Source organism: Nelumbo lutea, chromosome 7 (genome assembly GCF_056320005.1).
Source record: "Nelumbo lutea isolate HS-2025 chromosome 7, American lotus-T2T, whole genome shotgun sequence".
Lineage (NCBI taxonomy): Eukaryota > Viridiplantae > Streptophyta > Magnoliopsida > Proteales > Nelumbonaceae > Nelumbo > Nelumbo lutea.
The window spans coordinates 13,660,688-13,677,192 of NC_142690.1; the positions used below are offsets into that span (position 1 = coordinate 13,660,688).

At 35.2% G+C, this 16,505-nt stretch overlaps 1 protein-coding gene across 1 annotated transcript; it reads left to right on the forward strand.

Annotated features, from left to right (window-relative positions):
* Positions 1 to 1,651: 1,651 nt before the first annotated feature.
* LOC148845199 (uncharacterized) lies at positions 1,652 to 12,941 on the forward strand. The gene is made up of 8 exons (XM_088955751.1): positions 1,652 to 1,930; positions 2,021 to 2,305; positions 7,091 to 7,150; positions 7,266 to 7,475; positions 9,783 to 9,901; positions 10,022 to 10,119; positions 12,176 to 12,300; positions 12,384 to 12,941. Exons 1-8 carry the CDS (start codon positions 1,700 to 1,702, stop codon positions 12,540 to 12,542), a joined length of 1,287 nt encoding a protein of 428 aa, XP_088811877.1. The 5' UTR covers positions 1,652 to 1,699; the 3' UTR covers positions 12,543 to 12,941.
* The last annotated feature ends 3,564 nt before the right edge of the window (positions 12,942 to 16,505 follow it).

Consider the following 16,505-nt stretch of genomic DNA (forward strand, 5'->3'; position numbering starts at 1 on the left):
TACGGATCTCTTTCCATATAGACTTGAGGACCAATCTATAGCCAAATGGAGTCTTTCCAATACGTTTAACACCTTTACCTAGGAATCCAACCCAGCCGATCTGAACAAAACTTTGGCATGTCTTAATTTGGCTTGACTAAAATCCTATAAGGTTCGAATGCAAGTTTAAAATCAATTAAAATTATATTTTCTAGTTCAAACTCAAGTTTGAATAAAAATTTCAAAAATGAATATATTTATTTTTTATAGATATATATGATATATTTTTTATACCATATAGTATATTCTTATATTATATGGAATATAATAATATTATTATATTTTATAATATAATATATAAATATATGTATGTATGTGCATACATTTGTATTTATATATGTGTTAATTAAACCAAACTCATAAGCCTTCAAACCAAACTTCTTATTTGTCAAATTCGAGTTTAAATAACTAATCAAGCTTATCCTGAGATTTGAATTCAAATTAAACCTAATCAAACTTGAACCCAAACTATTCTATTAAAACTTTGATTCGATTGCTAAGGCTACCTTTACCTCCTCAATTGAGCATTTTATAATCTTTCTTGGCTCATTGTCCATAGGAGAAACACATGACAATGATCTTTGATTATAATCCCAATACCTTTAGCAACGTCATTTAATGCCCCATCAATGTTAATTTTGTGGGCCACAAGTGTTTTATAATCCCAATACCTCTAGTGTTTCTACCCAAAAAAAGAAAAAGGTGGGCTAGCCCACAAGTGAAGTTGCAGAACCATATTACTCTGGTCTTGAGAAATTAAAAGATGTTGAATTGTTTGCATTACATCCCCACACAATTACCACATAAACATATGACATATGAACTTTTGGAGGTAAATTTTTAAAATGTCAAAAAAAAATTTGGAGAAGTACAGATACATGGGATGCAGAATTCTGAATTCCAGCCCCTCTACCTCTGGCCCTCTCTCCCTATAAACTACATTTTGTTCATGAATATGACATCAATTCATGATCAGGATGCATTCCTTCTGTACTATGAAACTATAAAATTCTAATCTGGGCTGATTGGTTATTCTCCAAGAAACTGTACCAAAAGCAATACAGTATTGTGATTTTGGCTTAAGCCAAGTCTTTGAACTATATGGGTGTTCTATAAACATAAAGGTAAATCTTAGTGAAACATTATAAAGGGAAGGGTGTTTTAGTAAATGACGCAAAAAATATCAAGAGCAAATATGAAATATCTCCAAGCCTGTAAGGTGAAAATCCCTGCATTTTATAACTATTGATCTTATAAATGTGGTATCCAAAACAAAAGAGTGGCCCACCACAGGCCACAACATCAGATGGCGCATGAACTCCAAAGTCTAAACTGCTAAGAGCAGTAACGACACTCTGCATCCATGATCTTACCCATCCAAAAAGCACATCCTTCTTCAAAAAGAAACATTCTATCCGTTCGATTACCAAAACATGTCCCACCTGAGGGATTAACTTATTGAAGCCGAGTAACGTTGTATTTCCAAAAATTCTCTAAACAGGACTGAAGTTTTTCCGTGAAATCAAATCCCTAATTAACACTTAATTTTGCCACGTGGAGAAACATCTGGTGGACAGATAGTTGATCTAGTACAGTCTCCACCCAAGATTTCTTGGTTGGATTTTTTATTTTTCAATTCAGTGTCATCCGGAATGCAGCGATGAGTTCGATCACGCCATGGCCTGCGACACCCTCCTCCCTCTTCACTTTCTCTTCTTCTTCTACTTCCTCCTCCTCTTCTTCTTCTCCCTCCAAATTCTCCAAATGCCAATTCTATCCTTCCTCATCTTCCCTTCACCTCGTCTGCCGATGCCAGAACGTCTCCAACGACCTCCAATTCGTCCTCCATGATGCCCTCGACGCTTCTGGGGTCGACACCACCCATGCCAGAGTGAGACTTCTTCTCATCCTCCTGTGTTTCTTTCTGTTTTCTGGTTTTGTTCTGTGAATTCGGTTGAACGGCGATGGCTGTGCTGTGCAGGCAGCGAGAGATGGTTTCTGCACTCAAATTCGCCGGTTGTCGAGCATAGAGAGGGAGACGAGTATCTGTATTAATAGAGGGGTTGATCTGGCGAAGACTGCTCTTCAAATTGCGGCAGAAGATGATTGGCTTATCTCCCACTCTTCGGTGCCTCTCCCAATTGATTCGTTTATTCAGAGACTGGATGACCTTTCCATGGATTACTGTTCGCATAACAATTCGCTTTTCAAATTGTCGCCGGAGGCTTTCCTGGGCGGTCTGGAGAAGTACTTGTACGGTCACAAGGTATGTGGTTGTCTTGGTTTATACAGTGTTTGAACTAGGCTGCTGGTAGATTTGTCTTAAGACACATTAAGAGTGTTCTGTTTTGTGTAACATCATGAGATTGGTTCATAATTAGCTTTATGACTACAATAGAACTTGCCTATACAAAATAAGATAGTAGGGTTAAGAGTTTGGTGATGAGGACCGTGGATGTTCATTGATGAAAGAGAGGGTTAAGTGTTCTGTTTTGTATAACATCATGACATTGATTCATAATTCGTTTATGACTACAATAGAACTTGTCCATATAAAATCAGATAGCAGGGTTAAGAGTTTGATAATGAGAACCATGAGTGTTCATTGATGAGAGAAAGAGGGTTAAGAGTTCTGTTTTGTATAACATCATAACATTGATTCTTCATTCGCTTTATGACTACAATAGAACATGTTGGAATCGTTCCATGGACTACAATAGAACATGTTTATATAAAATCAGATGGCGGGGTTATGTGTTTGATGACAAGGACCATTAATGTTCATTGATGCGTGTGTGAAAGAGAGTGTTTGAGAGTGAGAGACTATTTGCAAATGTAATTATGTTACAATTTATCTGATTAATTAACATGGTCTCTTGGGGTCATTGCACATGTATGTAGAGTGTGAATTGTATGACTACCAAGTTGGGAATTGAGTAAAGCAGAATTTTGATGGCAGTGGTGGTGTCAACAGATGGTGTTCTGGGTCTGGGATCAATTTGCACAGTAGCACTCGACAATGTAATTAGTCTGAACTTATAATTTGGTGGTAGGTGGGCTGAAACGACGATACAAGAAGATGGATACAAGTATTATTAGGATTAAGAAAATCATTAAATCTTTGTTAAATTTTTGACAAAAAAAAAAGAAAGAAAATATATCCAACACTAGTTTTCTTTTTCTTTTTGTGTAGAGAAGAGGATGGGAGAGAGGTCAGGACCATATCATAATATGGCCCCTACCTTTGAGCATCCCCTTTCGCAAGTAAATCCACTATGTCATTCACTGATCTTGCCAACTGAGAGAACGAAATGTTTATGCCAGATTTAGGGGTTCAAGTCAGGTACCTGATTTGAAGAATTTACATCACGTCAGGCCCAGGTATTCACTGGGGCCTCTTCAAGTTTTAAGAAATGCTCAACCCAAGAACACCCAAGTTGCACTCCTAGTTAGCTGTGGACTCTTTAGGTTTTTCAAATAGTGGGAGGAAGATTTTATATGAACTTCTTTGTTTAGGATGCCCAATTGATAAATATTGCTACCATCTTCTTCATTGATAACAAAAGGAAGAGCATCCCTAAATGACATCATGATATCTAGATGATCAAGTAAAGCTTAAGAACTCACCATCAGAATTTAGCTTATGCCTGGTTTGTTTGCAGTACAATTTTATTTATACTGGTGCAAAAGCATGGGAGTGCAAATTCTGATTTGTTTTTGATTCAGCTGTTGCTTTATTTTGTCATTTTGCATTGCAGATTAAGTAAAATTAAACCTGAAGCATAGCAAAGTAAAACCTAAAGCAAATGTAAACCAGAATTTACATTTGTCTCATTTGCACTCTCATGCATTTGTACCAGTGAAAATGAAATTGCACTACAAACAAATGGAGCCTTATGTGTATTTTCAAATTTCAATGACAGGACAAAGTATTTACATTGTCAATACAATAGGGACAGGATGCAGTGACAAAGGTGAATCTGTAACAATATGCCACATACACAAGATTATAAGTAATATTCCTTTTAATAGCTTGGAGATAGACACCAGATGATCCACACCCCAATGTTATTAGAGACAACAAAATTGGCAATCAGCAAGATTCCTCAGTCCTCCAAAGACCCTGTATGGACAAGATCAGCATTGGGTAATGGCCTTTACTAGATCAAGAATATCTAGTGTAATAACAGAATAAATCATGGAAACATGAAAATAGTAGTGCCAAATTATGTAATTCCTCATTGCTTCCCTTTCATTAAATATTATGCTTTTGTTGAAGTGACTTGAGTTGTCTTTGTGAACAATGAAGACTAGTGCTTTAACCATTTCTTTGATCCTCTTTGCATTGCAGTGCATAACTCTTATTTTTCTAATTGTTTGCACATAGGCAAAAAACTTGTTGGTTATAAAGTTGAAATGGACTTTGTTTGAGAATCCAAACTTAAACAGTTCAGAGTTCAGTTCCTTTTCTGATATCGTAAATCTTTTTGTAAATGCTAATAGGATAGTGGTTTAGTTTTTGTATGACTCTCCCTGTTACAGCCTCTAGTTGTACAGGGTTTTTCTTTAATGAAATTCATACTTTACCTCTTCTCAAAAAGAAGGACTATTTTCTACATCCATTCCTTGGATAAAGGAAGAATATCAAGTAATTCTTCAAATTCTTTCATATGGAAGGATCACCAAAAAAAGAGTCACATTTTTTAGTAAAAGACGCTGTTCCAAGAGTGGTAGGAAAGGAGGGTAACTTTTGGGTTCTGCCCTGTCAGAAAGATATGATGCTACCATTTGAAAGGAAATGATGCTACAGAATGATAGATTCATTTAATTTATCTAAAAGGGTAGAGTCACCATTACTTAACTAAAACTGGAGAATGTTCAATTGATGCACATCAAGCAATTATATGAGCTTAATTCTTGAAGCTACAAAGGCAAATTCTATTTTCTACATATCCTAGAAAAAGTGGCATAATTTCTTAACTGAAGTGCAAATTGAAGGACATTTAACTGATGCCTATAAGCCATATCGATATGTTTAATAGAAAACCAAACTGATTTGTTGTATCTTCCCGACTTACACTTAAAGGTTTTCTTCATAATATCTCTCTAATTATTATCCTGTGGAGTTGAACATGTTACTAGGAAACCTACTTTTTACACTTCTGATCATTTATGAATTTTTGCTTTATTTTTATATTGTTTTTGGTTATCATAGATTCTCTCTCTTATTTGTTGAAATGTTTCAAAATTGACAAGGTTCAAACTTGAAAAATTCTAACCTTAGTTTATCTTTTAAAACTGCTATTAACTTATTCATAAAAAAAAAAAAAAAGACTGCTATTAACTTGATCACAAAATATTGTTAATCTAAGTCTTCAGTCAACCAATGAAAGGAAGTTATTTCTATTGTTTTTAGTTATATTTTCAAGTGAGTTATGTAGTTTACACTTGTTGGTGTAAAAATTTTAATAAATTCTCATGCAACATAATTCACTCAATCAAGTGATTGAGTTTTTATTATTTTGGGTAAGGCCCATTCAGGGAATCATATGGATTGTTCCCCTTAATTACATCTCCACAGGAAAGTAGAGAACACCTTTTGACTGACTTGGAGAAATGAACACATAGAACAAAAGAAAAGAACAATAGGGTACTTAAAAATAACTTTTCATTTGCTTTTCTTTTACATCAAGTGTACAAGAATGAGAAGAAAGAAAAAGAAAATACAATTGAGAAACTATACAGCAATACATTTCTCTTTTCTTTTTAATACAAAGAAAGTTTCCTTCTCACTCCTTTCTTCACAACAAGCTGTAGTCAATCAGATGAAATTCTGATTGTAGACAGCCTTAATCCTTGGAATTTTGCATACAAAAAGGGAACCATAGTCAATCAAACTGAATATTTGATTGTAGACAATTTTCATCCCTCTGCTCTTCATTTTCATTTGAAGGGAACCATAATCAGCCTTCAAGAATTAGACTGTAGATGGTTTAATCCCTAACTTTGTCTTGAAAGAGGGACCATAATCAACCAAGTAGAGGCACCTAGTTATAGATGGTTTATTCCCCTCTATTTCCTTTCTCAAAAGTAAAAACAAAAGAGAGAGAAAGAAGGATACATAGCAGAAGACATAAATAGGAAGTATTCACAGAGAGGACTTTCCTTTTTTTCTACCTGTATTAGTGAGACTTTTCCTTCCTTGCCTTCCCTTGAGCACTTCTCTTTTCTTCTCTCCTTATCTTTCCTTTTCTTGAGAATCTCTTGTGAAAATTTTCTCCGAAGAGTCTCTCCATGTCTCTTTCTAGCTACCCCTTAAGGAGCTTAAATAGGGAGTGGGATAGTTATGTAACTACCTCCTCCTCCTAGGTGAAGGACACATGTTCATCCCACTTAAAGAGAGGGAACTCCCATACAGGATACTTTTTTATAGTTTTAATGATTTGGCTAGCAGACTAGCCAACCCACTTATTTGAGTTCTAATTTATTTAAATATTATTTGGATTAAAAAAAATGCCTTCAACAACACCTTAATTTGTTTGCAATTGATTACATTAACATTCTGATAAATGATGAGATCAATTTTTTGTGTTGCTTATTTGGAAGATTTGATATATTTGATTATTTAATAAAAGAAAACTCGGTTGAAATTTTGGGCCAGCTGTTTTAGAGAAATGTAGTGTGCATGATTGGAAATTTAATCTATAGAGTATAATCATTTTAGTCTGGAAACTGTATCCTTAATATAATGCATAGGACTTCTCATAATTATCATGTCCATATGTTCTTTGTGAGTTATGTTTTTGATCCACTTGTTAATAAGAAGTTACTTTCCATTTTTATCTTTCATAGCCTTCTCTCTTTACAGATTCATATATCTAAAGCTAAGATCATTTAACCTTCCTTTCCAAACATGTTCCCTATGTGGTTTCTGATATCATGCAAAGGAGAAAAATTGTCTTTGATGGCATACCTCTATATATTTTAAAGCTGACTTGTTGTTGTGTGTTTGAATGGGTTGCTTTACTTATTTTAATATGATTCTTTTCAGGGTTTCCGAAGAACCACTGCCAGGAATCAGTCAGAGCCACGGGCTTTATATCTTCATTCAGTAACCCTCCATCAACTCTACTTGTTCTTCATTCATGCCTTCTATTGCAGAAAATCATAATAATTTGTGATGTCTCTTCACTAATTGGATGATTGGATCTTAATGTTTTGAGCAGGTTTTGACTCACCGTTCAGGTTCAGCAGTTATGCTTTCACTTATATACTCGGAAATGTTAAAAATGCTACGTATGTGGGGCCTTTTGGATTTTGATGTAGAGATTTACTTCCCTCATGATCTTGAGAGTCTGCCTAGAGGGTACTGTAAACAAAGAAGCAAGGTGTCTGATGAACCTCATATAATGACATCGCAGTCCCTTCTGGTGGAGGTAAGACTGAAGTCTATGGATTGTTTTATTAAGCAACCTATGTGTTGATCCTGCTAGGGTCCATTACTTGGTGTGATGGCTATCAAGCATGAAAACACAGGTTCCAGTCTGAGAGCAGCAACTTTGTGTGAAAAATGCCAAAAGCTAGGACTGTATCCAGTCCACCCCTCCCAAGACCCTAGATGGCTGGATACAGAATTATGCATGTTATGCGTGGTTGTCAAGGCACCAAGGTGAAGCTGGGAGGCAGCACCTGGGAGGCAGCACCTAGGTGATGGGTTTTTCTTTTAAATATAAAACATAAATCCTTGGGTAGTTCCCCAGGTCCCCAGGTTTCATAGAAACCAGCAGTTATCTTTTACTAATAACTACCAAGAATCCTCATCAAATAAGTATTAACCTCATATCAAAACAAAGAAAATCAACTTCTACACGAGAAGAAAAGGAAGAAAGAAAAGAAAACGCAGAAAATATTGGGGGTTGAGCCTTGTTTTTGTCCAATGGAGAAAACTAGAAGAGTCTTAGAAAAAGGAAATGAGGTGGAAGAAGATGATGGCATACCTTAGTTGCTATTGTCTTTTTATTGGATAAAATCTTCTTGTTCTTCCTTAGTTATCAGTTCAGGTTTACTAACATCTGTGTTGATTGAACCCAAATACATAAGAAAGCAGGAAAAAAGGAATTGAATATAAGAATTACGAAAACATTGTAAACCCACAAAGTGAATAATTTAACGGGGTAATGTTTGTTGTAATATTATAGTTATCATATAAATATAAAAATATTATATGGTGCCTTGTAAAAAAATACCAAGTGCTTGGCCAAGGTGACCCTCCATGGGCACCTAGGTGTCACCTTGACAACTATGATGTTATGATTCAAGGTTTTAGTTATGTAGTGTGCTATATGATTAAGGTATGATGACAGCTGGTTTTGGTTTTGTTTTAGCAAACCCAGAGTAGAACAACCTGATTACTGTGATTAAGGTATGATGACAGCTGATACCATATTGATTAACATCAACTAGATGCACTGCAGTAGGTTTCAATTGATGTTAATTGAATTTATATACAGAACAGCCATCTATTTGATGGAAAGAATACTCAGCCATGAATACCCTCTCCCTTATAGTCTAGGCTTTAGTATTCCATCAACCATTCCATAAAATGAAGAGGAGAGAAAGGGAAAACCTACCCCTCATCTGCTATAGGATTCTACTTGAAGCAAAAAAGGGGAAACTCTTGAGGTTTTTCTTAATTTGTGTCTTTTACTATAATCTCTAATGGTGATCTGGGACTGGTTCAGGATTTTTTTTCCCAACAATCAGCTTATGGTGCTCTGTTTTGTCAAACCTAGAGAAATTTAATAGGCGTTATTGTAAGATGTAAGGGCCCTTATTTGGTGCAATGGTAAATCTCATCACAGAGTTCACTAATTTTTAGAGAACTTTACCCCTCTGAAGAATATACAAACTTTGCTTCTAAAAGAAAGCAAGAGTTTTTCTGTAATTGATCCAAAAAAAAAAAAAAAAAAGAAAGCAAGAGTTTTTACTAATGGACAATGAAAGAGAACTTTTGAAAATGAGTTAACAAACATACTGCTTAAATCTATTTGTGTTTTCAAGATTATCCAGAGTTCTGTTTTAACTGTTTCCTTTTATCCATTAAAATTGGAGCTTCAGGAAATTTTTAAAGTGGTTTCAATTGCATAAACTAATCCTGCAATTTCTTTTAGTTTCTCTTCCAAAATGGAACTATTAGTAAGGTGTAGGTGGTTGTATCTGCTTTCCAGTTAAGCTAGTGGGACTGTGAATACAAAAAATGTGACGTGAGAGTAAAGTTTACAGGTGAACATTACATTATTGGTTTGAAAATTCACCCATTTTGATCACTGAACTTGGAGTTCCATATTTATATTATTCAAGTCGTGAATGAACAAAGTATGTTTACAGAATTATTAATTATAGGTCTGTTTACAGAATTATCAACAGTGCCTTTTTGTAGTCAGTAATACTTGCAGGTCACAGCCTCCAATGTTTTATTAATGTACTTTTTAATGAGCAATAATATAGTGATAGGGCTGTTCAAACTCTATTTGAAAGAGGTGATAGGTTTTGCTGCATCTTTATATTTTAAAAGGAAAAAAAAAATAACATGGTGGGAATTGTGAAATTAGGTAGTTGAGTCCCCTATAGTTTGGTATAGATGGTCTGCTCTCCCATGGTTTTCTTTTTCTTTTACAGTATTATCTTTGTTCAAAATCATGCTTGATTTATCTTGTGTACCTGATGTCATGGTGCTCATGCAGATCTTGAGGAACCTTAAAGAAGCTTTCTGGCCCTTCCAATATGATCATTCTAGAAGCCTATTCTTAAGGGCAGCTCATGCTGCTAACTGCATTGGTGGACCAAACACTGTGAAAGAAAGGTCATTGCCACCTCTAATTTACAATTTTTATATGTACTCGTCTTTGCAAGGGCGTTTAAATTTGCATGGCACCTTTTTCTGTACTCGTAAATTTTCTCTTTTGTCTATTTATACTGGCAGTGGCTTTGATCTTGCATCTGCTAAGGCTGCTCAACATAGACTGGAGCGTGGGGTTTGGACTAGCGTACGCTATGGTGATATGCGGCGAGCACTGTCTGGTAATGGAAGGTCTTGGATCAGTTGATAGGAAGAAAGCTAAAACTTCTAAGTTGCTCATGTTTATTCTGGCTGATTGATATTCAACTATGCTAATTTTGAGAATTTTATTCCTTTTAAATTTCTTCCTGGAGCCTTTGTTGTAGTAGGTGTCTTCTACTTTAGGCATCATCAAGATCAACATACATATATCCACATCTACAAATGTGCAGATCCAGGGAGACAAGCAGTCAGGCAATTCTAATATTGCATTAATATATCTACATCCTCTGCTCATGGTTATTCTGGTCAATTAAAGGGCATTACCCGATGTTGGTCCCAGCTATCTGGGGTCTTGGGAGGGGTAAACTGGATATGGTCCTAACCCATGCTCTCATGCTTGCCAGCCCGAAATTTAACCATTACATGAAGTAATGGCCCCAGTTATTCTGCCCAGCAGCCAGCTGACATACCATTATTCTAGTTTTGATACTATCCAGATATCTTGTGTTTTAGGTATCATCAACAGCAATGTTCATATAACCACATCCATAGATCTGCAGATCCAGGGATACGGACACCCAGACATTCATTCATGTATTTTCATGGAAAAATACATTTTTTTTTTATGAATCATGGAAAAATACTTATTACATAAAACAGTGTTTCTTTTTGTGCATATGGCCTGCATAACTTAATTTTCACTTGCATGGTGATGCCTATTTTGCATATATTTTCGTTTGCTTGGAACAATCCTCTTTAATGCACCATATGTACTGAGCAACTATATTGCATTAGAAAAACCAGTTGCTTTAGCCAATTGACTGGTATAATTTGATCTCTGATACTAAACATAATAAATAATGTATGATTATTTAAATACTCTGTACATGAACTAAATTTGTCTGTCATTAAATTAAAATCTCTTCTGGTGTCTTGGTTTGCCGTTTTTCTTCCTACTTGAACACATGAATATATTCTAAGCAATTTAGGATGCGAGAAGAACATGGGAGTATGATGCATTCAAGGGATAAAGTTCAAGAAATTGGAAATAGAAAGAAATATAATTAACATTTTAACAATTATAGTTTCAAATAGGTGTTATGTGTCTAGGAGATAGAAAATTAAAAGTTGCTATTAGAAACAGAGGTGATGGGTTGGTTAAAGTGTTCAGGTTATAGGAACTAGGATTTAAGTTGAGGGAATTTCTAGAGGACCCGTTTTACAGCCCCAATTATGCTCCATATGGAAAATTTCTAGTCCTTAAATTTCTATAAACAAATTGATTAGAAAAACCGTTCCTATCAACCAAGCAAGCAAGATATATTTTAAGAAAAAAGGAATGTGCCTAAGATGCAGTACCTCTTGTTGAATCTAGGATCATAGCCCTAAAATCTCTGAAACAAGGCTTTAATGGTGTTAGACCAGCATGATATGTGGTGAACACCACTCATTGGAGGTGCTCATGGAAGAACCTATTACAGCATGAGGTTTGACATCTCCAGCTAAGCATGGACTTAAGATTGAACTTGAACCAATACGAAAAGGAATAATTTATCAACTCTTTCAAACAACACTCTAATTTGAAAATTAAGAAATAATTTCTCATAAAGCAACCAAAAGTTATCTAATAGGAAAAAGAAATAATAAGGATACAAATTAAGACTACAAGTTTTCAGATTGTTGACCAAGATGAACTAATTGTTTCATACTGGGCCAAGGGAAGATCAACAAGGAAAAGACCAATAACTGTGTGGATGGAATGGGAGGATTATATTCTTCATTTAGGAATTTATCTAGAAAGGGGGGAACAAATTATCATTTCATTATAAATAAATAAAATTAAATAGCAAAAGATCCACATGCGTGTTTTTTTTCATGTGTTTTTAGCTTTCTATTGATTTTCTACATGCTACGGTAGTTTCTCTAGCTCCAACCCCCATTAATTGGGCATTAATGTTGTACTAGTAATAAAATATCTAGCATTGTCTCAAAATTTGTTCATTATTTTAGCATACCAAGGGATCTCTAATCCAATGATTCGGTAACATTCTCATTTAAGATATTCTTGTTTACCAGCCTGTGAACGTCTAATCCTACTGGAATATGATCCTGATGAATTAAGGGATTACAGCATTCTTCTTTATCACTGTGGGTTTTATGAAGAATCTCTGCAGTATCTTAAATTCTACAAGTCCTCGAGGGTAAAAGTTTCTATTACCCGATTTTAATTATTGAAAAGCAGACAAACTTCTAATATCTAAAGGAATCCTTTGTACTGTTGCAGAGTTCTTCCTTCAATAAGACATCTTCCAGTAAATCCAGTGACCTGGAAGAAGATGCAGTTGAAAAACTGATGGTTCGTCTCAACCTCATTTCCACGGAGGAAGGCTGGACCAGTCCCTATGTTAGAAATTTCTTGAGTAACAACTCTGAGCCATGGTAGTATCTGCTAGGGAATCGAACTTGTAATAGATTCTAAAGTGGAAACGCTCAATGCATCTGATCTGGTCCATCATCCGTGGGGGTGAAACTGGATTATGAAAACCAGAGTCAAAAGAGTAAATACTGCATTAGCTTTTTGTACATTCTCCTATGAGAGTAGGTGATGGTCCCAGTATAACTACGTATAGTGAAATGCAATATGTTGTATATGTAATTGTAAATGACTGTATATACATATTCGTGCACTGTAAGCCTGGCGATTTGCTGGGAGTTGGGATGATTTATTAGTCAGTATTCTTGCTGTTGAAGAATCAGGACAGAAGATGCAGAAACTTGTATATTTCTAAGCCTTATCCCAACTATATGAGGTTGGCAACATGAATCTTGTTTTGCCATTCCATTCTGTCTGTCTAGCGTCATATCCATTCTCAAATTATGAGTTGCTGAAGTGATTACTTACTACAACCCATGTCCTTTTTGGTGTGCCCCTAGTCCTTCTAGCCCCTCCAATTCATAACAAATTGCTTATTTTTATCGGTGCTATAGATAGGTCTTCTATGCGTGAAACCGAACCATGTCCTTTGAGTCATTTCTAATTCTATCCTTTTTGATTTTATTAGAAGTTGATCTGCATTTCTGTTGCACTTTTTTTTATAACATTTCTTGACTGTCTAATGCTCCTGTTCCATATAGCATTATTGGCATACGATTTTATACAATTTTTTTTAGAATGATGTTGCACTGCAGTTTTTTTTTTTTTTTTTTTTTCTGTAGATTTTAATTGAAGAGCACTAGGTATCCAGGTCACAAGAGTGAAAAACATACTAGTGCAATGTAGCGTGTGGGTGTTCATTGATTGCCATTAAGTTGGCTCTTCATTGACATTAGTTGGGTCGGTATCCAGGTAGTCAAGTAGTTGAGTTATAAAACATATGTTTTCCTTCTACATGGATTATACAATTGTTAAAAAGGTATTGGCACCTTGACCTATAGATGGTGACATATTTAATACTAGTGTAAAACACTTAAACCTCCCTTGAGGTTCCTTCTAAATACTAAAACCTTCCCTCATTTTAGTTTGTGGACTTAAACCTCCCATGGCAAAGTAACACACCGTTACATTTCACAGAATCAATAAAAAGACTCCTTTGCCCTTAAACATTCTTTAAATTTTCAAAACATGTAAAAGGCCAATTCAAAAATGTTCATACAAAGTAACTAATAAAAATAATGTTGTCTCGATCACCATTCACCATTGGTCTGTGCTCAAAGCCTTTCTTGTAGATCTTGAATATTGAATCCTGACATTAGCAAAAGGGAGAAGAAGCCAAGGGAGCCATGGTTTAGGCCTTTTCTAAACAAGGTGAAACATATATAGTGTGGAAGTTCATTTTGAGCTTATGGAGAGACAGTGAGACTCGGTTTCTAATTAATGAGGACCGTTTGAGCATTCGGTGCTTGATCCACAGATGAGTTCCTCTTGTTTTCAATTTTCTGTTTGTAGTTGTTGAATGCAATGATATAGAGGAGCCTGCAGGGTTCTATTTCCTGAGGACTATATCGATTTAACTTCGTAAAGGCAACAACGTACTGAGAAAAATAAGAGCAGGAAGATGAATGAAAATAGAGCCTTCCTTTTGACTGAGAGAAAGATGAAAGAGTTAACAAAAACTACAATCTGAGACTAAACCCAAGAATTTTTACTACGAGGATTCCATTGTACAAACTACAAAGCCATCCGATTTACAGCTTTCAGTTTCACTGGGCTAGGTTACGAATCTCAGACTTCCAAGCATGATTCAATGTCCAAAAGCCCATATCTATTCATTCTACAAAGTAAGGGCATAATCCTCAAAAAATGGCAGTATTTCTTGTCAATGAATGCTACTCAACGCATACTTAACTCTGAACTTTACAATTTGTTGTTGATGAGGTCTGCTATTCGCAGTTGTGGCCGAACATCAATTTGATGAGGGAAGAAAGAGGGGTTAGTAGGGAAAATTATCAAGAGGAAAGAAAAGGGACCAACCGAATCATTTGGGAATTTTGACCTAAAGTATAATTGGATTTTCGAAATAATGCCAGACCTCACATGATGCCACATGTAAACGATTCATAACAGATGGTTAAAAGAGGGTAATATTTGTCTAATGATATCATATCATCAATAGGGGAGGTTTAATTCTTTTTACCCTTAATTCAAGCTGATTCAGTTGGACTTTATCTGTGGATATAATTCTGCAAGCCTGAAGCTGGCCCAAATCTTAGTTGGGCTCTTGGGCCTGGTTTCAGTAGTTTACAAGCAAGCCCAAGATGGACAATTTAAATGTATAAGTAAAAGTCAGTCCAGAGAATTGCTAAATGCCTCCCAGATAACCCAACTCTACGTCAACCAATACTTTTGTTCATCAAATTAGTTGCAGATTGAAGCTCTATTAAAGCTCTTCCAGATGGTGTAAAGCCCAACTGTAAGGCTTGTTTTAAGATGAATAGAATAGACAGAAATGTTTTGCAGCAGCAGATGTATTTTGATCAATTTTGCCAAAAACGGATTCCCTTCAAATGAGAAATCTCATCTTCCAAACTACTTTTCTCCACAATTTGTAACTCGGCATTACTTACACACGAATGTTCTAACCCGAGATGGCCATCTAACTTCAGAGGTGAATCAAGTGGAAACCAACTACAAACCCAGCAATTTGGATCTCATATACCAAGCTAAATTGAGCATTTGCATCTCTACATTTTCGGTGGTAGTTATTGGAGAGCAAATTTTGTGCTTTCATGATTTACCTCTCCCTATAGCTTATAGTGAGGCAGTTGAAGCATTGATAAGTCAGTCATGAATGATCTTCAATGCTTCAAACACAATATAACAAGGATGTGTTTGTTGACAGCTGTAAGTGTCTAAACTGAATTGCTAATTACTTTTGTCATTTTGGGGATGTTTGCCAAGGTACATGATTTCTATCTTTTGAAACAAAAGCAACTCCAATGTAATTGCTGTTACAGAGTATCGGCTGATACAGGCCATACTGTTGGCCCATCTGACTCCTAAATTTAAGCCATTTTTCTCTCATGAATTTCTGTCTCCCTCCTTAACTTCTCTCTATTCAAATTCAAATTCCTCTCTCACATTAATCACATCATTAACTTTAAAGGCTGCAAACGGTATCCAATCATTAACATTCGAATTCAATCAAGGGTGACCTGAATGATCAATTTATAATTGGATCAGATATGGATCCATCTCTATCTGGCCTGATGCAATCCAATTCGATTCAATTTTTATTTTTATTTATATATATCTTCATGCATACATGAATTTATATTGTATCTGTTAGTAATGGTGGTCTAAATTTTGTGTTTTTACTAAATCGTCTTAAATTCAAGTAGGGAAAATCTATGATGCAGAAAAGATGTGGTATGAGAGGAGTTTTGACCAATCAAATCCCACCCATGAATTTTGATAAATAACACCAGATTGACTATCATGTTTATGATTCTAATTGACTGATCAGAAGTTGTTTAGATATCAAATCTTTTTCATATCATAATCAAACCCTATTTTGATCATTTTTAATTTAATTCATTTATAATATTCAATAATCCAAATTCAATTCCAACCCAATATAAATCTGATGGAGATGATCCAATTTGAGTTTCAAAATAAATAAATCAAATTTGGATTTTCCTAGATTCAATCAACTTGCTGCCGTACATTAGCTCCTGTATTTGAGCCATCATCCTCTCTCATTAACTTTTATTAATACCATAAATTTTATGTAAACTGCAACCAATAAGATTTGAACCCGCACCAAGCTCACCATTAATACGCCATGTTTCACCTAGTTGTTAAAACTTAATCTTAGTCTTTTTCTCTTCTTAAATTAAAGCATGTCTATCATTTTTTCTAAATAGTTGATTATTACAATATTTATGAATGTTAACAGGAATTATATGG